Source organism: Pelophylax lessonae, assembly GCF_965119305.1.
Source record: "Pelophylax lessonae genome assembly, chromosome: 3".
Taxonomy (NCBI): Eukaryota; Metazoa; Chordata; class Amphibia; order Anura; family Ranidae; genus Pelophylax; species Pelophylax lessonae.
In genome coordinates, this window is record NC_138770.1 from 546,944,717 (window position 1) to 546,967,588 (window position 22,872).

The window sequence follows — 22,872 nt, forward strand, 5'->3', positions numbered from 1 at the left end:
GCATATATGTGGAAATTATGTAAATAAGCTTTACCTGACCTCAGTGGCTGCAGGTACTTACTGTGGAGCAATTTGTCCTAAAATGTACTACATGAACCCTTTCATTTTTACTTTAGAAGCTCACCGCACCCTGTTCCCCCATTCCAGTAGTGACTTGGCAGCCTGACTCCCTTCTAATCTCTAATGTAACCACAGATCAGATGCTCTGGAAGGAGATGACCAGTGAGCTGAGGCCCAGACTTGAAAGACTTTACTCTTTTGTAAATTTTGAAGACCAATTGCTCCACATTGCATGTAGTTACAGAGGTCAGTAAGGGCTTTTTTTTTAAAGTATATTTACTGCTTGTTAATAATATGTAAATACTTGCAAGGTCATATCCTGGCAATAGCTCTTCTTTAAAAAGGTGAGGGTAAAAGGAGAGAGAGAGAGATGCTGAGCATATAAGCTATAGCTCCATCTGCATGAATAATAACTTTTCTTCATGCACTAGAACTATTCTGTATAAATGTTTTATTCCTCATGCTGTCTCTGTCTCATATTTTACTGTACTAAAAAAAAAAAAAAAAAAAAAAAAGTGTCTTTATGTGGGCTACACAATACACAGATTTACATTTTTTCACTATAACCTCACTGTAACTTAACACTAACTGGTAGAAACAAGGCTTTTACAAAATAGGATCTTTAAATAACATTAACTACAAGAAGACTGTATATGTTATATATTCTGGTTGTTAGGATATAAAATCTGCATTTGGCCAAGAAAATGATTGGATTTATTTTAAACCAGACAATGGAGTTCAGGATCTGTACTGCGTATTACATACCAGAAAATGGGGGATGCATTTTCGATTTTCAGCAAGGGGCAGTTAGATGCTGCTTTCATCTTTTTTAATAACATACCAGCTGAAATCTGATTAGTTGCTATAGTGCCTTTATACACAAGTAATAAACTAAAATATATCTTAGTCTGTAATAACAGATCTGTATAGTAATGAATCCCATGTTATCATGAAATAAAATAGTTTGACTGCTAAGGGATCAATAATTATTACCATCATCAAGATCAAAGTATGTAACCCTTTCTGGAGGAGTTTCGGTGGTAACGATTAGGTCTTGGCCAGAGTAACTATCTGTCAAGAGAAAAATTCAGTTTAATAAGTATAATAACACTCAGCTCTAATACTATATAAAAGCTGTTTAGGATATATGCTATACTGTATATATATATATATATTATGATTTACATTAAGTACCATAAACACTTACCAATAAGCAACAGATGGCTTTTCAATGTATAAATATTGGCAACACATTTTTTACTATTATCAGGGGGTATAACAATACAAGTTAATTTACCCTTTAAGACAATATTAAAAGCTAGGTTAGGACCAGCAGAAAAAGAAAATGTCCTGTGTAAGAGATGTGAAGCTAGCACAGGGTCATATGCTTAAAGTTGTGAGGGGTTTGCCCCAGGGAAATTGGTGTCCAGTTCATTACACTGCACAAGGTCAGTTCTAAAATGGTGCTGGTAGAGCTCAGTGCACGTGTGCAGTCCTTAATATTGTATCCATTGCACAGACCGCTGGAGCAGTCTGCACATGCATGGCAACATAAAAGGTTGCGTACATAGGCCACTCTACTAGTGCCACTTTTACGTTTGTGCATTGTAAATTGGAGCCGTGCATTGCGAAGATTAAAATGCACCTAGCTCCCAGAATATAGCTAGGCCTTGGGCTGGGGTTGACAGAAACAAGCCACAATCTGTAAGTACCTGCACTATCCTCAAACTCCTAATCCTGACCTCTGAACCTAATCCTGATCCTCGAAGTTCAGGAATCAGGATTAAGTAATGCACAGAGTTTAGGGATCAGGGTTAAGTAACACACCTAGAGTTCAGGGCCTGCTCTCTCTGCCTTACCTTATCCTGACCCCGGAACCCTGGTATTACTTAATACTGACCCCTGAATTCTGTGCATTACTATATAAGTAAACATACATTGGTCCACACTGGAACAAGCTAAAAAAAAAAACATATCTGAAATTCAGCTTTACTTGAACAATCTGAATATAGGAGCTGATGTGTTACTATGCACAGCTAATATAGACTCTGTCTTTCACAGTTTTAGTAAATTCCCCCCAATATACATTATTATGATCTAAATGTATTAAATGTGTTTTTTCTTTAGATTTGACTAACTTACTTCTAAACATTAAGTCCTTTTTATATGACATTATTTCCAGTAAATCATTTTGCTTAAACAATATACTAAAGATGTAAAATATTGGTTCTCCTGCTGTGTCTGTTAGTCTATCCTTAATTTTTTTTCTTCCTTTTTTGGTCTGTTTTGGTTTTGTTCCAGCTATTACCCAACATCTAACTAGGAGCTTGCATATTTCTGCAAGGAGAGAAATCTCTAAGATTTGATCAAGAAGCAGATACTGTTACCTCAAACCTAATCATCATTTTTCCATTTGAAAGACACAACAGCCTATCTCTAAAAGGAAAACATGTGTCCTCGGTGTTTCCCTCTAGTTGCATACAGCATGATTTGCAGAGTGATTGGACCTGGCAGGCAAAAAAAATGAATGGCATAAATTATTGGCGGAACTTGAAAACATGGAAAAAGAAAGCATTCCTTTAGGTGATCAGATGTGATGCTGTACTGACTCTCCTAGGTAGCTTGTTTAATATAGTGATCTGCAAGAAAAATTGATTCTGATGTATTCACCAACATGATAGGTGATCAGATGTGATGCTGTACTGCCTCTCCAAGGTAGCTTATTCCTGAATAATCTACAGGAAAAATATATTTTGATGGATTCAAAAACATGATGCATAGAAACAGATAAATACATACAGATTCAGACAAAGCATAACTGGCATGTAGATTGCATAAGAACCAACAAACAGGAAGAGTAAGCAGAGAAGACCAAATCAGCACAATGATCCAGTAACTCAAAACCTGCAATATGTGTCATGGGTTGAAGGATATCACCTCTTACACCCAGTTTGAATTTTGGATAAGTGTCAAACTCATAACATGGTACAACCTTGAAATGCTGGGCCAATAATATGAATGGCATTTTCTTATTGGCCCATTCAATTAGTGACTCATGGTGGCCAAGCAAGGGTGGAAGATCTACAGTATTATCTGGAAGAAGAGGAGCCATACTGTGAAGAGAAATACGGGTGAGAGGTCTAGCCCTAATTCTTTAAATGCTTACCAAAAACTATATTAAGCACTAATAAGCACTTCTACAAGTGAAACAGTGTCATATGGACTCCTTCTATCCTAAAATATTTATGTCTCATATTGAAAAGAACATATTGGTAAAAGCCTAATTCTAATCTAAATTTATTACATCGTGGCTCTGGTATACAAATATATTTTTACATGGATAAGAAAGGGTGATAAATTGAAACAATAATTTTCACGTGCCAATGCTGTCCATGACACCATTCATTACCTTTTGAACAGCAGGTCCAAGTTTTCTTAAATGTGAAATTTTTCATTTTGATAATGGCCAGTTCACCACCATGAACCCTACAGGTATTGTAGGATACAAAAATGTCTTTTTTTAAGGGAAAAGTGCATCTCTTCTACTAAACACATAAGGTTACAGCTCTTCCCAAAACAACAATCAATAGTCAACGATTCATCAAGAAAAACAATAAATAAGTGAAAAAAAACAAAAATTAATAAACCGTGCCAGTAATAAATCAGATTCACGATGTGCAATTCTTTAAACCAACTTATTTTAAATTCTAACACCATCAATGTCCATTCTTACTACATCATCATACTACATTCCACCCGAGTGACAGGTGAACAGGCTTCCACACTGTGCTAAAAAAAGTACTTGTCCTTCACAATTTCTATGATACACCCCTGTGGTTTAAATCACTCACCAGATCTATTTGACCACTTACAAAAAAGATGGTCAAACAATGCTGAATTAAAATACAATTAGTACAGAGATGTGCTGGTTCCTTGAATGTCTCCACATCAAGGAAGAAAGCACCGAGGGGAGAAGCTTATAGCTGGAAAAAGATGGTGAACTGACAGGCACACGCACACACTGTTGGAGGACACCGGAAGTGAGTGGTGTGGCACCCAATAAAAATGTGGGCTGTCAGTTCCTAGTGCTGAGTAGGACTTAATTTGTAATGGACACTGAGGGTGTATGGACTTAGGTAAATGAATTGAACTATTTTAATTTGATGACTTATAGTTTATCAATTGGCACTATTAAGGCCTCATGCACACATGGAGTTTTTACAGCTGCTTTTAGGAGCGGCAGACTGTTTTTTTGCAGCTTAAAAATGCCCCTCCATGTTATTCTATGGCCTCATGCAAACACAGACTTTTAGAAGCTGTAACTGGCATAGGCGTTTTTAAGCTGTAAAAAAAACCCAGGGCCTGACACTGCTAAAGGCTACTTAACGCCGCATACCGTGTTAGGCCATGTCAGCTGTTTTTAAGCTGTAGTTGTTGGATTTGAGGTTGGAAAATAGAAGAGGGCAGGGAAAGGCTGCTAAATGCTAACGCTGCTAAACATGGCTAAACGTGCATTAACGCCAATACAAAACGCTTCTAAATGCACGTTTTTACAGCTGCTTTTTCCTGGCGTCAGAACTGGCTTTGAAGCTCGTTCCTACAAATGCCCTGTGTGCATGAGGCTTTATAGATGTATGTTGCTTCACATTTTTATTGATTTTTAGATGAATGAAAAATTGTTGATCATTGTTTTGGGACACACCCTAACATTGTGTGTTATATCTTGTTAATAGCTCTAAGGGATCTTTTGTACAGCAGCTGTTATAGGAGATTTATTTTGGGAAAGAATAGAAATATGTGTTATTTTTTTCCTCTACTGAACTGTCTTACCAAATCCACTGCCGCGATGTTGAAAGAAAATATGGTAAGAATGATCGTATACATACTAAATCAGAGGTATATAACACTAGAGAGGTGCAGATCTACCTGAACAATATGGAAGAGTTCACCAATCACCAAGATGCAAGAGCTTACCTAGCAAATATTAAAACTAAAGAAAGTTTGAAAAGTTCAGGGATCAGTAGTAGGTAATGCACAATTGAGGGGTCAGTACCATGTAAAATTCAGAGTTCAGTAGTATTTAATGTATGTTTCAGAGATCACTAGTAAGTGATGCAGATTTTAGGGGTTAATACTACAGAGTTCAGAAGTCAGTACTAAGTAACACAGAGTGCAGGGGTCATGCATAAGTAAAGCAGAGAAAAATGTAATATAATATATTACTAACAACGCAATGTCTCAAGGGGTATGATAGGGGTGCTATCCCTACAATCCAAATCAACAGAGGGGTAGGTATAGAAAACTGAAGTGCATATCAAAACTACATATATAATAAATAATACCATAAAATAGCATATGCCATTAGCAATACACATAAAAATCATATAGGGTGCATCCCAAGATATAAAGTGCATCTATTACAGTGCATCCGTGATGATCATAAACAGTATGTGCAATGCATCACACCCTCCAGGAAGCTGCTAGCTGAGTGTCAGCAGAGAAAGCTGGCTTCATATCTGAATAGGTGTGTCCTATTGGGAATATTTTCCTTTACTGCCTGTCCTAGATACACAACAATAAAAGGCAATCTCTGCAAAGAGTTATTCCCCTCTTGGATGGTTGTCAGCAGAACAGGTGCCCCCAGTGGAAAATGTATCTTGTATCTTCCTGTTCTGATGACAAATATAATAACTGGATTTCCCATCACTTCTGTCTTTTTGAAAATACCCACCAGGACACATAGAGGGAGGAATTGAAATCTTAAGAACACAAATGACTATAAAGATGTGTGCCTATTAAACAATAGGCACTCATCTAACTATGTACCTTGAAGCCCCTCCTAATGCCAGCACAATGTGGTCACAACCGCCATTTGACGCATCTCTCTACAACCCCTTAAAGTGCCCCAAGAAACACCAATGCTCTTGTGGAAACTTGGGCAGATCAAAATCCCTAAGATTTGAAACATTGCCTTTGAAAAATTGAAGAATGTTGGATTTACAATTCATAAACTATTTCCCAACTTAAAACACAAGGAATACAATGTAATTTGATATCTTTTGTGTCTTGCCTTATGTTATGTTTCTTCCTTTTCTTTCCATTTACTCACCTCACTGATATCCCCACCACCATTATTTACACTTTTCTCCATTACTGTTACATTGTGTTCTGTGCTCAGTTTATACGTTCCAAGATTTAGTCATTACTCACTTAGTATTGCTCTATTGCTAGCCTTACCATTTGTCCCTTGTCTACATTATATGTCTCACTGCCTCTTATATACTGTATCTCTTAAACAAAAAAGGCATCTGATGAAGGAGGATCACCACACACACATACACACAAGGGCACACACCTTCTTTACTACACAATTGTCACAAATTCTTGCTTTTTCACACAAAAAAATCCCAATTCACAATCCGCAAAGCTTTTAAACAAAGAAAGCACACAATTCCATTTTACCTTCTGTATAACAATCAGGCTTGTCATCAGGACCCATGATCATATTTCCTTCTTCATCGTACTGTGCATAAGAGCCTGGTGCACATGTAGGTATTATTAGTTCCTCTGTTGTTGGCTCAACAGTTGTGGGTTCAACAGTTGTTGGTTCAGGTGTAGTGGTTGTTGGAGGAAGTGTGGTTGGGCTAGTAGTAGTTGGAATTGGAGTAGTGACCATCCTTGTTGTTGGAATTTTTGTTGTTCTTGCCACTTCAAGTCCCCTGAGAGGCCGCCCTCCTAGACTCAGTACGGGCTTGTCTTGAGCACTTGCTACTGGTTTACTGAACCTTCCATGTCCAAACAAAGGTAAACCATCTGGGCTAACAACTGGGGTACCATTCATATCTGTTTTTTTTACAAAAAAACAATGTAAGGCGACAATACAAATACAATAAAATATTTTTATTACCTAATCTACAAAGGGCGACTGGTGTTCCATAGTTTAACCAAGTTTCAGGAAGGTTAAGTGCACAGCAGTGCATGTAAAAATTTGCTCCTCCGGACTGTGACCTAACTGCTATCCATTGTTTAACCCAGCTTGCCCCCTGACTGTGCTGTATCCTGACCTCCTGTTGCTAATCTTGGCTCTTATCCTGACTACACCTTCTGCGCATTGTCTTGGTACCTGTGCTGCCTATCTGTCATCAAATCTGGCCTGAATTCCTGCATCTGACTTGGTACCTCTGCTGTCCTGCTGTTGCAGACTTGACTCGCCCTGGTTGGGGTTTTTCTCTTTGTATCTGCAAGTTCCTGTGCCCGACCTGCATACAAGCTTCCTGCATAGACCTAGTCCGAGCATCTCCAGTGTTTTAAATTTTTGGTGCCTCTGGAACGATTTTAGGCACCCGTTCCACTTTTTATCCTGCTACACTCTGTCTCCAAATCCAGGGGGCACTGGACAGGAGTTGTAAGGGAAACCCTCTCGTCAAATTGGCATCTAGCAGGTATGTGACACCAAGTATACAAAGAGTAGGTAATTTACTAGTCTCTATAGTGTTTTTGTAACCTTTTTTATGATCCACCAGTGAGTATATACTTGAATAAAAGTCCTTGTCATTTTCAGTCAACGCTTGGCCCTAATAGCACCTACTACTATATGTAATGGCAATAACTCAACTGGGTTTCTAGTATGCACATTTTCAAACCAGTCTGCAAAAATCAGTGTTTTGCTCAGCTGCAAATAATTGACAAAAGTCCTTAAATGCCGTTTGTGTATAGTGGTACATTTAGAACTCTTCAGACCAGAAAATGTATTTTAGCTATCAGCAGTCCAGTAATGATGTTTCTTAGTGCACTCACTGCAACAACTTTTTCCTTGCATAGTAAAGCTGAACTGGTTATTCATTGGGTATACTCCAAGCAGCCAATATTGAAACACATTGTGCATTCACATATTGGTCATTGTAGCAAATAACTGTATTTGTTTGTTAAAATTATTGCAGAATTACATTTTTCCATTATGGCTTGAGCCACCCTTTTCAAGTTAATTTACCAAACACCATCTTCAATGGATGCTTTGATGAAGTATCTTGTAGTCAAGGCTATATACCTTAGAGATTGACAGCCTCACCCAACAAAGGTATACTCTCTGAGTTTTTTAAATCCTTTCACTGACACTGAAGCCTTGTAGTCTGCTCATACTTTAAACTAATAATTTAAACGTATTATCAATAATCTGTTTCTGGGTAAAGCAAGCTGAAAAAAATGATATTTGATTTGTTTATATAGTCCTAGTGGGGCAAAGTTCCAATGTTTCTGGCAGCTCTAAGCAGATACACAGTATATATACAGTATATATAAATATACATATGACTTTTATGCCCGGAATGTTAAATTAAGCGTTTACATACCCACAATGGTCCGACCATCTCCTCCCATTTTTATACGTAGAGGCTTTCCTTGCGAATCTTGAAGATATCGTCCTTCTGGGTTCAGAACCAACCCACGATTTAAATCTACAACCTAAAATCATTCAAACTGTAAAGACAATATATTCTACAAATGTTATGCATCAAATGATATACATTAGTGGCTAAACTTTTTCTTTATTCTCATTTATTGTTATTTATTGTTCAGACTTTATATTCATCTATTATTTATTTAATATTTTAAAATTTTCTGTTTCTCTGTCTTGTAAATTAGTGTATTTATCTATATTTGGTTCTTGTTTCTCCAAAGATGATTTAATTGCCATATACAGGTATATGGCAATTTTCTATCGATTTCAACCGCTAAACCAGCTTTTCAGTCACAAAACCACTGAGTGCCTCAAGGAAATTAGGTCTTGACTCAGTAATAAATCCATGTAGCTTTTTTTTAGGGGTGTATAAAAAAACATTTCTAGCCATCAGAAGCATTCATTGTCAGATTTTTCAAATTCTCTCAGGTGCAGATCTCTCTTTCCGAACAAGAAAAATTAAGTTAGTATTAGCCTTTAATTTATCTCTTTTATTCTTCGGAACAGTACATTGCAGTAGCTGGAGGATGAGTCTTTTTTTTTTATATAAATAGCTAGATTAGTAAATTCATTAAATTATTTTGGTACCTGATCAACAGGTTGAAATCAAAATTAAAAATCTCCCTCATGTTGTTGTTTGTCAGCTTTGATTCTAAAAAAGTTCATTAAAATGTTAAAAGTATTTTTAAAAAGTCACAATCTTTATATATATACACACACACATTACATAGGAAATACATTATTTTACACTAGAATTAAAGTTTATTGACGCTACTTTCTATAAAATAATATAAAACAGATGCCCTCTCTGAAAGGTATAAATACAGACAATTAAGTATAGTTAAGTTAACGTCTACACACCCAAATTACAGGCAGCAAAACTGTAATTAAACACTGTTCTTAGGCCTTTTGCCTGAAAAGGGATGTTTTTTTTATGTTGAACTGTTATGCTGCATCTCTCCAGTAAAGATTCATTACCGTTCTGTGCCTTGTCTGAAGTTATTCAAAGTTACGTTAAGGAGCTCTATGGCCTGGTCATGAGGTACGGAAAGGAAGGAGTTCAAAGAAAGCATGCATGAGGTTTGCATGGCAGGACCCCATTCTGTTACAGGGAGTAAGGTAATAGGGGGCACTGGACTGGTGGAGTGGGTACAGGCTCCGCATATCCTTCCTAATGTAAACATACAAGTTAGAGTGTGTAGTGATATGGGACAATAAAACAAATAAACAGGGGCACTTTTCTAATTATAAAAGACAATATGTGAATCAACATTAAATCAGCAATGATTACACATCAATATTGAAACTGTGATCAAAAAAGAAAATATTTGATGCGTAAATGGTCTTTTAGATTTGTAATAGTCCATATGTGGAAATCTAAATGGAAGGAAGGAGCTAAACCCAGAGGTCCATGAGAGCTAACTGGAGGGGTAGAGACACTGAAGACCCTCAAAAAACAGTATCGTGAGTACAGGGGATCGTGTCAGCAGGTCAAGTGAAAGGGAATACTAGGTGTGTATCCCGAAGATAATTCATCCTAACAAGTAATCCTAAATTCATCTAAGTGGTCCTCACCTATTGTGAATAGTTAAAGTTGGCGTATCCCACTCTTCCCTTCCCCTATCCCTAATTTAAATAAAATCTGAAAAACAACTACATCCCCTAGACTGTTCATTGACTGAGCCGGAGAGCAAAGAATTAAAATTGTGCATGCTGCAGCTGCTAATGGTAACCCAGGGGGATCCCAAGGTGAACAATCCAGCAGTCCTCAAGGGGGCAGTGCTACATACATTATATGAATGCTCTTTCCCTTATTATTGAAGCCTTTTTTGTTACTAGGTAGATAATAATACCAGTAAAAAGATGACAATACTCCTAATGCAGTTACCACAATCTTCTCTACCTCCTCTAAGGTTGCAGGGAGCCGTGGTTTAGCAATTTCACTTGATACATTTTCAAATCAAGATTTCATCTTTTTCTGTTTATAGTTTAACAATCACCAACTATTTCACTGTTATCAGCTAATAAAAAAAACACTAGGACCAAAGCTGGTCATACATGGAGAGACACTTGATGAACCGGATAAAATTCACTTTGTAGGTGGTCCTTTTGGCCTCTTCCTTTCAACATCCTTCTGTTGACAAATTGAGGACTCTGGGCAGAAAATTGACAGATGAACAGAATCTGCATCAAATCAGATGCAGGCAGTGTTCGGGTATTTTGACAGCTGCTCAAACTGGCTGTAAGAATACTTTAAACACAGCAGGAGATTCATGCATTAGGGCCGGTCACACTGGGCCGGCATGCGTTCCGACTTCGAGAGCACAAGTCGCATGACATGTCAAAATCAATGGTTCAATATGACAGCCATCTCAACTGGCCTGACTTGTGTTGGTCTGACTTTGAAAAAGGTTCCTGCACTACTTTTGTCCACCTTGGGCATGATTTCAGCCTATTGATTTGAATATAAGTCGCATCCAAGTCGGATCATCATCTTAACTGACCCGACTCGTGGCATGCGACTTGTGCTCTGAGGATCTTGAAGGGGAACCCCTAGATCCATAACAGGCCCTTATTCGAGCATGCAGTCTGGCAGGTCAGGAAAGGGAGGAGGGCGAGGACCACCCCTCCTGGAACATAAAAGGCCACATGCCCTCAACATGGTGGCACATTGTCCCTCTTTCCAACAACCCTGGGAGGTGGTTATGGGGGCCTGCGGGCAGGGGCTTATCGAAATCTGGAAGCCACCTTGAAGAAGGGTGTCCCCCGGAACCTGGCCCCTCCCCTGTGAATGAGTATGGGGTACATTGTACCCCTACTCATTTAACACATTTTAAAAGCAGTGTAGTGTAGTGTGAAAACAAGAGACGCTTTTTGACAAGTCCTTTATTAAAATTGAAGAATGTCCTCTGTTATAGCTCCAACATGTCTTATTTCTCTGGTACCGCCACCAATGTCGTCTTCCCCTGGTCTTCTCCCTCTGCTGATATCTTTTCCCTCGGGTGATGTCTTCTACTCTGGTCTTCTCCCACCAGGGATGTCTTCTTTCTTTGGTCTTCTCCCTCCGCTGATGTCTTCTCCCTCCGGTGATGTATTCTTCCTCCGGTCTTCTCCCTCCGTCAATGTCTTCTTTCTCCGCCACCACCGACCCACTAAAAATAACAAAAAAACTGTCCTCCTCCCAGGCTGGCTCCTGCTGTTGTGTCAGCTCCGGTGTCCACCAGTTCTTATATAGCCATGGGGCATGGCCATCCCTGGGTGACATTACCTGGAGACCCCTCCCCTTGTGATGTCAGTGGAGGGAGAAGACCGGAGGATGAAGACATCACCAGAGAGAAAAGACTGGAGGGAGAAGACATCAGCGGAGGGAGAAGACCGGAGAAAAAAGACATCAGCAGAGGGAGAAGACTGGAGGGAGAAGACATCAGTGGCAGTCCCGGAGAAAAAAAACATGTTGGAGCTACGACGGGGGACATTCTTCATTGTCCCCCATCGTAGACAATGAAGAATAAGATAAGTTCCAGTCTGTCTTTGTAGAGCAGGAGGTGTCCCATTGCTCAGGACTCTCTTTATTCCTGTATGGTTTTGGAATGTAAAGAAACCCCCAAATCGCATCACAGCACCACTCCTCTCTTCTGGCCTCAACCTCCAACATGATCTCCCGGGGAGCATAGGGGTAGACATAACCATACTCCAGGGCCACCTTAATCTGAATCAGATGCTGGCATCTTGAGAACCTGGGTAGGGTTTGTCTGTTTCCTCTCCCAGGTGGGGAGTACAGGGTCTCTTGTCACCTGATGAGTTTTTCATAGGCCTCGTTTTGATCCCGAGCCCGGGTGTAAGTATGAGTTGGGGACATATCTTGAACCCATGTAGCATAGGCCTCACAGAACCCCAAATTCCTGGCACACTGCATGCGAACCACCAAATCCCTTGTCTCCTCATCAGGCAAACTGGGACTTGAAGAGCTGCTCCTCTCATCTGATCCCCAGTCCCACTCTGTCTCTTCCTCAGACTTCCAGACATCTATCCCCTCCTCCTAACCGATGCTGAAAGCTGGGGGACCTCCCCTTCACTCAACACACTGGAAGCCTCTCTCTCTGGAGCCCATTGGTTCCTCTCTGCCTTGATAGAAGCTGTGGACTCGTACAGGTGTGACTGGCCTTCTTCCTGGCCGTGACTCGGCCTGTACCACCTCTGACATATGGCAGTGTAGGTCTGCACTACTGGCCCCAGGTCCAGTAGCGCCCTCAGCACTCCCCTACCTCTGCCTACATGAATCTTCATGGGCACCAGCAACTCCTGAGTAACTGCGGTCTCCCAACTCACATACAGCTTCCTGGGCCGACGCTCACTCTGCACCCCCTGTGAGCATATCACCACAGTGTCCACACTGACTCCAGGCCTGCGGCCTCATAGACACATTCAAGCACCGGCTACATACCAGTGCAAGGTGCTCCTTGTCCTTCCCGATGCACAGCACCAGTCTTCCATTGGGCACCAACTGAACTCTGGTGTCCCACAGGACTGATTCCATCAGCTTTACAGGTTCTCTGCCAACACGTGGGATAGCCCCTGTGCTCTGGCTCACTCCGACATCTACCTTCACGCTCCTCTACACACGTGTCTGCTCCTCAGCTACACCCGAAGGTGGAAGTGACGTTTCAACTCTGTTCCTCCACTCGGATTGGCAGTCTGTGAGTGCCAAACCTGCCCACAACTCCAGACTAGCTGACTCTCTGGCGGTCCCTCCTCCTGTTAGGCAGATCTCCTCAGCACGTGCTTTCCCACGCAGTGCAGTAACCTCTTCACTGCTGCTCCTCTGCTCAGCCAGCACGAAGATCACTGCCTGGCAGACTGTGTTTCTCAATCCACACACATCCGCTATCTCTGTCTGTACTTGGGCCTTAGTTGCACTTCCATCTCACCAAACCAATTGACCTCCCACGCTGTTTGTGAAAATTGTCCCGCTGTCAGGCATTGCAAGGCCGACATTTTTCTCCACAGCACATGTACAGACATGACTTCCCATACTGTTTCGGTAAACTGTCCCGCTGTCATAAATTGCACGGTCAACACTTCTCCTCTCAGTATATGCACAGACATCACTATCCACACTATTTAGGAAAATTGTCCCGCTGTCATATATTGCACGGCCAACACTTTTCTTCACAGTGCATGTACAGACATGACCCCCGACACACCGATCCCTGTGTCCCAGTGCATCTCTTCTTCTTCAACTCTCCTGCATTTTACTTGTAGAGACAGGCTGTTTCTCCCACTCTCCCTAATCTCTGTAGAGCAGACATCACTCCTTCCACTGGCACTCCAGTACATTTCTTGAGTAAACATGACGTTACTTTGCCAGATTTTCTGGCCGTTGCTGTTAGCAACCATTGCTGTAAGCCAGAGCTGTATCCCGGACAAGCCCCAAATGTAGCACTGCCCCCTTGAGGACTGCTGGATTGTTCACCTTGGGATCTTCCTGGGTTACCATTAGAAACTGCAGCATGCATCATTTTAACTCTTTACTCTCTGGCTCAGTTAATGAACAGTCTAGAGGATGTAGTTGTTTTTGTGGTTTTATTAAAATTAGGGATGGGAGAAGGGAAGAGTGGGGGTACTCCAACTTGAACTATTCACAATAGGGGAGGACTCCTGTCTGAAGATGCAGCCAGGCTGCTGATTCACCTTGCCACTTAAATGAATTTAGGATTACGTTAGGATGAATTATCTTCAGGATACACACCTAGTACCCCCTTTCACTTGACCTGCTGATACCCGTCCTCTGGCCCCCTCAGGTCAGGCCCCTAGACACGATCCCCTGTACTCACAATAATGTTTTTTGAGGGTCTCCAGTGGTTCTACCCCTCCAGTCAGCTCTAATGGACCTTTGGGTTCAGCTCCTTCCTTCTGGTCCCCAGGCTGACTGCCTGTGACTGTGTGCCACTGCTACAGAAGAGGAGGCAGTCGCCACCCTCCCTCCGGGACTCTGCTCACCAGCCAAAGACCCTGCAGCACACATGCTCCTGGCTTTTATACCACACCCCACAATGCACTGAGACAATCAGTCTGTGCCAATCACTGGGGCTGTATCAAAGCCTGTGTACCCATTGGTCAGATTTCCTCCACTGTCCAATATGCCTGCCTATTGGACCAGTGTGGAACACTCCCTAGAACAGATGAATCACACACTGAGCACCATCATCAGACTTAACTCACAGATCCTGCTCTCTGGTAGGCAGAAAGCAATATAGATTTGCCTGCTGCTCCTCTGATAGTCAGACAGAGCCAAAAACTATAATCTCTCACTAGCACCTACCTAGGAGGGTGCTACATGTATAACCCTCAATATCAAATCAGAATAAACCTTTGGTAAAATTGTGCTTTATGTGATCTAAATAATGTTAAAAAGATAGGTTATTCTGTTTTGCACATGAGTATATAAACAATTAAAACAGAAGCCATTAAAGTTTGCCAAACCGTTTTCTTGCATGTAATAGGGAGGGGTAAAAACCCCTGTCAATTTTATACCCACAAAATAATCAAGCGCTTATGGACCTCCTATAATTAAGGGGTCTATTTGTAAGGTGAGCTGCTTGTCTGTCACCAAGTGAAAAGGGAAGAGTGTGTTTGAAAGACTTTGCACATGAAGAAATTATAATTATGATATTTTGAACACCTTTGTTGAGCTTGACGGCCCTTGGACTTGCACACTATTGAATGACAATTGAGATTGTTTATTTGTTCACTTATTGATATTGGTGCACAGATTTCCACATCATGTAGGAGGTGTGGCCACATTTTTATTTGCTTTATATTTAATGATGCACAAAAATCATATAGTTATCTATTTTTATGAATATTGTGCATTGGATTTTCACTTGCTGCAGGTGTTTTTGACATATTATATCACATATTAGTTATTTTATTTAATTTTATTTTGTGAAGTGCTTCACCTGATTTTATGTTAAGTTTATATGTTTGTTTTCTATAAATATTTTTTTCCCTAGAACAAATGTCTCCTTAAAATGTTCCCCTTATTCCTGTTGTTTTAGCAATTGTAACATTTTGGATTTTCCACCCTCTGTGTATAAAATGATGACAAATGGAGAGGGTTATTCTCCCAAGCAGGAACAGAGACAACAATGGAAACCTGACAAGGTTTTAACACTTCCACATAATATACAAAACCTAAAAACAAGTGGCATTGTGCATTTTATTAGTGAACTCAACCAATTAATCACATTAATATTTATATATAAAGTTGCCCTACCCACTTTGTTCCTTCAGGTCCATAAATCATCCTTTGTCCCCCAAAATTCCCATTTCTACTAGCAGAAGGGGTGTTCCCATTGTTCCCTATCCTTGGAGTCAGATTTGGCCTTCCATTATTACCTGTAAGAAATGTGAACACAAAATTGTCAAAAAACTTGATGACCACTATTTTGGATTAAAGAGGTTTTGCAGCTTTTGCCACTAAAAATGGGGTTAAACATGAACTGCATGCCTTTAAGGGAATCTTTTTCTGAATTAGCAAACTGACAGGTTCTTTTAAAAGCACAGGCTTGCACTTGCTAACATTCATCTATTAACCCGCAGCTCTATTCATCTGTTGGAGCCTTGGTTTAATTCCTGTGTAAACTCAATTGTTGAAAGTATTGAAGCTTACCCAGGGTTATTGACCTGCTCCTCTCCCCCACATGACTGCATTTGGGCATGGTCGCAAAAAAAAACACAGGTTCTCCTGAACCATAGCAAGCCCCATGCTCTCAACATGGTGGGGTGCCTTGCCAAAAGGACCATCCCTGGCAAAGCACCCTGTCCCCATGCTTATGAGAACAAGGTGCTCATGAGGATCCTTGCCCCACTGGGCAAGGGTAGTGGGGGGCTTATTGGAATCTAGCAGCCCTTATTTTTTTATGAGGACCCCAGATACTGCCCCCCCCCTCCACGTGAAATAAAATCAGCATCTCCATAAAGCTGGTCAGCAGAGGGAAATATGAAGTGCTCTGGAATTTCCAGGTAGAGGGTTTTGCTGACTTTGGACCTGATAAAACACAGTGGACCAACTCCAGCAGATGACATGGCTCCCCAAATCATCACCGACTGTGGAACACTTTGCATTTCATTTGGAAATCAAGGTCCCAGAGTCTGGAGGAAGAGTGGAGAGGCACAGAATCCAAGTTGCATGAGGACCTGTGTGAAGTTTCCTCAGTGAGTGATGATTTGGGGAGCCATGTCATCTGCTGGTGTTGGTCCACTGTTTTTACCAAAGTCAGCGCAGCCCTCTACCAGAAAATTCTAGAGCACTTCATGCTTTCCTCTGCTGACCAGCTTTATGGAGATGCTGATGTCATTTTCCAGCAGGACTTGGCACCTGCCCACACTGCCAAAAGAACCAATACCTGGTTTAATGATCATGGTATCACTTTGCATGATTGACCAGCAAACTCACCTGACCTAAACCCCATAGAGAATCTGTGGGGTATTGTCAAGAGGAAGATGAGAGACACCGGACCAAACAATGCAGACAAGCTGAAGGCTGCTATCAAAGCAACCTGGGCTTCCATAACACCTCAGCAGTACCACAGGTGATCGCTTCCATGTATTGCCGCATTGATGCAGTAATTCATGCAAAAGGACCCCAGACCAAGTATTGAGTGCATACTATACTGTACATAGACATACTTTTTAGTAAGCCAACATTTCTGTATAAAAAAAAACTTTTTTTTTTATTGGTCTTATGTAATATTCTAATTTTCTGAGATACTGATTTTTGGTTTTTCACTAGCTGTAAGCCATAATCATCAAAATTTAAAAAAAGAAATGCTTGAAATATATCACTCTGTGTGTAACTTATCCATATAGAATACTGTATATGAGTTTCACTTTTTGAATTGAATTACTGAAATAAATTACAGTAATAACTTTGACAATATTCACATTTTCTGAGATGCACCTGTATATAATGCATGACTCAAAAAAATGGGGTTAAACGGGCTAAAGTTCAAGCTTTCCTCCGAATGCCTGAACAGCCAAAGATTTGAACCTAGGTTCAGACCGCACCATCAGCTCATGTTTAACCACTTCCGGACCGCCCGCCACAGTTATACTGTGTGAACCGACGTAGGTATAAGTCGGTTGGGCGCCTGCAGCTAGGGGGCAAGCGTGCGCTGCCGGCGGTGCACTCCCACCCCACTCGTCAGCGAGACTCCAATGCATGGGGCAGGTGGCTCCGATTGTCGCCTGACACCCGCGATCGCTCCCCACTGAGAGAAAAGAACGGTCAGCTGTTGTAAACACAGCTGACCGTTCTTCTCTCTGGAATGATCACAGAGCGCCTGTGATCCTGCTATATAGGAACACAGGTCTCTGTGATCATTTCACAAGCCACACCCCCATACAGTTAGAAACACTGCTAGGTACACATTTAACCCCTTGATCACTTACTGTGTTAACCCCTTCCCTGCCAGTGTCATTATTACAGTAACAGTGCAAATTTTTAGCACTGATTACTGTAGTAATGTCACAGGTCCCCCCCAAAAGTGTCAAAAATGTCAGTCAGGGGTCTGATCTGTCCGCCGCAATGTCGCAGTCCTGCAACAAACCGCAGATCGCCGCCAATACTAATAAAAAAATAATAATAATAAAAATGACATAAATCTTTCCCGTAGTTACTTTTGCGCCAACCAATCAAAATACGCTTATTGCGATTTTTTTTTACCAAAAATATGTAGCAGAAAACAAATTGGCCTAAAATGTTAAAAAATGTTGACATTTTTTTTTGGGGGGGGGGGGGGGGAATTTGATATAGCAGAATGTGAAAAATATTTTTATTTTTGTTATTTTTTTAGAATTGTCACTCTTTTTTTGTTTATAGCACAAAAAATAAAAATTGTACAGGTGATCAAATACCACCAAAAGAATGCTCTATTTGTGGGGAAAAAAGGACATCAATTTTATTTGGGTACGACCGCGCAATTGTCCGTTAAAGTAACGCAAAATATGGCCTGGTTATTAAGGGGGAAAATCTTCTGGTCCAGAAGGGGTTAATATGAGTGTATTTTTGGGCCTGTTAAGCCCATATGGCCCTTATCAGATATATATTATCCTAAATAATTAAAAATGCCTTTTACTCTCTATAGAATAGATATACAATAGTTATGTGGAATGTTAAAATGCATACCTCAAAAATAAAATAGCAACAGGATGGAATGACAACTATAAAGTATAATGTAAATTATAATCACTCCATGCAGATTTACCTACCATTTTGGTAGTGAGGTCTTGTGAACTGCCTTCGTAAGGGAGATCCCAGTCTTGAATTTAACATTCTCTGACGTAGCAAGGAGGGAGAGTACGTAGGAGAGGGAGTGCGTGGAGGTGTTGTTGTTGGCATAGCTGTAGTTCTGAATAGTGACCTTCCATAATTTTGTTGTCTAGATATTGATGGAAGTAAATGATATGGTACTCTGGAGCTTTGAGGTTGACTTGTTGTTGGCAGAACAGTTGAAGAGGTTCTCCTTGGAAAAAGAGCTTGCCTAGAATTCATATAAGAAGAAGAAACTCTAGATGGCCTATGAAAAATCCTTCTTCCTACTTGAGGAACATGTAATTCTTCATCTTCCCGACGAGACGGTCTCTGGCCTACAGTGGAATCCACAGAATTATTAATATTCCCATTGTTATGTCTATTTTTAAGTAAACGAACATTGGAATAAGAAGATAACCTTGTCCTGATAGGGGGCGTTGGATTTTCTTCTTTCTTAGGTAGTGGCTGTTTTTCAGGAATGCTTTGAATAATACTTGTGTCTGCAGTTAATAATCCAGAGTTTGGTAAAGGTGCAGGAACTGGTTTAACTAAAGTTTCACTTTCTGAAGATGACATATGAGGTTCGAGAATTTTTTTCTCACTTTCAACATAATTCCTTTCTGGGTTTGGTCTCAGATGAGAATTATGTACGGTTCTAGACATAGGGAAAGATTGCCTTTTAGAATCTAGGACTGTTTCATCAATGTCCTCAGAATCATCGGTTTGTGACAGTGGATCTCTTGACAACACCGAGGGATGTTGATTTAGATTAACTGTAATTTTCTCAACCCCAACATTTTTGTTGCTTGGTAAATGTGATTGTGGTGCCTCTAAAGGTTCAGCATTATTTGGAGATTTTTCAGATGTATCTCTTGAGTTTGTATTTGTAGACTTCTCATGATGAGTAGGCATAGCTGACCCTGATCTTGATGGAGTTTCTTCTTTTGATGAAGGCAGTAGGTTAATACTTTTTTTGCTTGTGTTAGGAGCAAATTTTCTTTCCTCTGGCTTCTCTTCATGCTTTTCTTTAGAAGTCTTTAATTTTTCACTATATCTAAGGGAATCAACAGATGGACTCTTAGTCTGCTTAGGTTTTAACTTTTTCATTTGCTCAGTCTTTTCACTTGTGCTTTCCTTTTCTACAGGCATTTTGTGTTTTTCAGTTTTATGTTTGGAGGTCACCAATGGTGTTTTCCTTTCCTCTTTCTTTGATGTGTGAGACTCTCTTTCTTTGGATCCCCTCACATGCATTTCTTGGTGAAATTCATCATATGAAGAATGCTTGGTAGGCACCTCAGATGAACTTAAGTATGGATCATCTTTCTCATCAGGGATATTCAGCATTTGGTTTTGATTATAACTTTTTATTGTTTCAGCAGGTAATGTGGTTGTCACAACTGTAGTTGTAGAGATTTCAGTAGTTTTAACTGACTGGATTTTTAAATTCCTATTAGATGTCATTTTACGGCCAGCATTAGAGTTGACCTGAGTGCTTCTTCTTCTATAGTACTCTAGTAATTCTAAAGCTGATTTTCCAGAGAAAGATGGGACAGATGGTGATTTATTTGATGGTAGTTTATCAAGTATATGTGGTTTGCTTGATTTAGTAGTAGTCTGTGATTCAGCAGTAGTTGTAGTAGTGGTAGTAGCAATGGTGGTAGTAGTGGTAGAAGTAGGAGGAAGAGTAGTTGTAGTAAAAGCCCTTCTTGCTGATGTCTGTTGTCTAGTGTTTAATAAATTATGTTCTTTTGATGTCTTAATATCATCTAAATGCAAATCTTGGTTGTCTTTGTTAGCATCAATGTGGGAATCTGTAGAATGTTCTGATCCCTTTTCTAACATAATTTTAGAGTCTGGTTGCTGGTAATTACTGTTATAAGATGAGAATTGATTAGACTGGGGTCGTGATATTGCTGCAATAGGAAATCTATGGGTAGGTTTCCTGTGGGACTGGAGAGGAGGAGCGGATTTAGGTTTCTTGCCCATCTCATGTAGGTCTTTCTTTTCTCCTTTCATACTTTCAGAAGGCATATGGTGTGGTTTATGCTCTGTAGGCAGTTTTGCTTTGCTTGAAGTGCCACTATTTTCTGAACTGACAGAGTCTGCATTTAAATCTCCCCCATTATTTACATAAGAGTCTTCTTTTTTTAATGTTTTAGATGATGAAGAAGATGGTAAAGCTCCGCCTTGTCCTAAATCATGAGCTTTAGGCAAATTACTTTTAGATTCAGTCTCTCTCTTATTTGAGTTTATTGTGAATTCCTTATGGTTTGTGTTTCTTACATCATCGTGTTCTTCATTCAAGCTTTCTGCCTCTTTTGTTTCCTGGTTTACTTCATCCAAATCCTTAGAACTTTTATGTTCAACAGTGGAGTAAGTATTTGATTCTTCAGTTTTATCATTTTTTATCTCATTTTCTTCACCTATTACAACGCTAGGGGAAATAGGCTTACGAGCAATGATCCTGCGTCCTAAATTCAAAGAGGATGTTCTAAATGGTCTTCTAGCTGTGTTTGGATTAAATTGATTATTTAAGGATGGACGAAATCTTCTACCAGGAATCGGCGTAGACAGTTTTGGAGTTGATGTTGTCTCACTCTCATCAGTAACTTCAGTTGACTGATGACTGTCTACTGAAGTTGTTTTTCCCTTATGTGTAGACATCATCCCAGATTTTCTATGTGACAGTTTCTCCCTAGAATCCTTAAAACTGGTCTTTGGAAAAGAGTCCAATGTATCTTCTTCAGAAGATTCCAAAGGAACAACTGAATCATCAGTATTTTCTTCTTCTGTTTTCTCTAACTTTCCATAATCTTCTAAGTGAGATTTTTGATAAACATTCTTTGTCACAGATCTAACTAGAAAAAAAAAATATGCAGTTGTGAATAAAAGCATAAATAGACTGATGTTCATGTCTACCTAATTCAGCTAATACAAGTGGGATTGATTTACTGGACATTGCAAAATTTGGTACAGCTCTGCAAAGAAACAGCTTTCAGTTTTTTGGTCAAAGCCTAATTGAACAAGATGAAGTTAGAAGCTAATTGGCTACCTTGCACAACTGCACTAGATTTTGCACTCTCCAGGTTTAGTAAATCAGTGTAAATAAGAAGATCATTTAGTAAATATTAGCAAGAATATTACGTTAAAAACATAATTTTTAAACTATTTCATTATCCTGAGCAGCTAATTATAAGTAAAAGTAGATAAGTAAGTTTTAGTTCTCTGGTCTAGCGAGCTCTTAGTAAACTATCTTCTAACCATAATCATATTACTGACAGTTAAAAAACAGTCCATTGGGTGTTGGTCATAAAACAATTTATAACAGACACTGTAAAAATGCAAATACACAAAAGGTAGACTGGTGTTTAAACTAACTACACAGCAAATATAGTTCATCCAAATATAACAATAACCTACAAACATTGCTTTCCTAAATTTACTAGCCTTTTGTGGTAGTTAAATCAACCTTAAATGAACACTCTAGCAAAAATTAAAAAAAAAAAACATTTACAGCTTTACACATAGGAGGCATGTTCGGGGTTTCCATTTTTATGCGGACATAGCTAAAGTGCAACTGCAGTGCTTAAAAACTCCTTTTTGCATATAATCTGGTATTCTGAAAGTACCAAAAGCCCACCCAAATGATAATGCTGGTCAAGTGTCTTCAATCCTTGTCACTGTAAGATCATAGTAAAAATAAACTGCTCAACCTCCAATATTACCCCAAGTAGAACACAGCAACATCTCTCTTCATGGGGTTAATAAGCATAAACCAAAAAATGCTGGGAAATCTGCAACAATAGAAAGACACTAACTTTGGGATCTATTTTGTCTCAATCCTTTTCGAGGATTCGTCTAAGAACAAGTTGACTTGGTTTTCCATACAGGGTACCTTTAAGGTAGAACTATAGGCAAAACTTTTTTTTTTTTGTTCATTTTGGTTATAACCCCTGTCAGTTTTTTGCCATCTGTGTCCCATTGGGGAGATTTACCTTTACCTCCTGTCCCATAGCCAATACAAGGAAGGACAGGAAATCCC

At 39.9% G+C, this 22,872-nt stretch overlaps 1 protein-coding gene across 1 annotated transcript in view; it reads right to left on the reverse strand.

Moving 5' to 3' along the window:
* Positions 1-22,872, reverse strand: part of FNDC1 (fibronectin type III domain containing 1) — a 304,707-nt gene that overhangs the window by 85,501 nt on the left and 196,334 nt on the right. The window contains exons 8-12 of the mRNA XM_082249137.1: positions 18,788-21,688; positions 15,792-15,913; positions 8,409-8,520; positions 6,523-6,903; positions 1,054-1,131 (exon numbers count right to left, since the gene is read on the reverse strand). Coding sequence (XP_082105263.1) covers positions 1,054-1,131; positions 6,523-6,903; positions 8,409-8,520; positions 15,792-15,913; positions 18,788-21,688 — 3,594 coding nt within the window. The remainder of the gene's footprint in view (positions 1-1,053; positions 1,132-6,522; positions 6,904-8,408; positions 8,521-15,791; positions 15,914-18,787; positions 21,689-22,872) is intronic.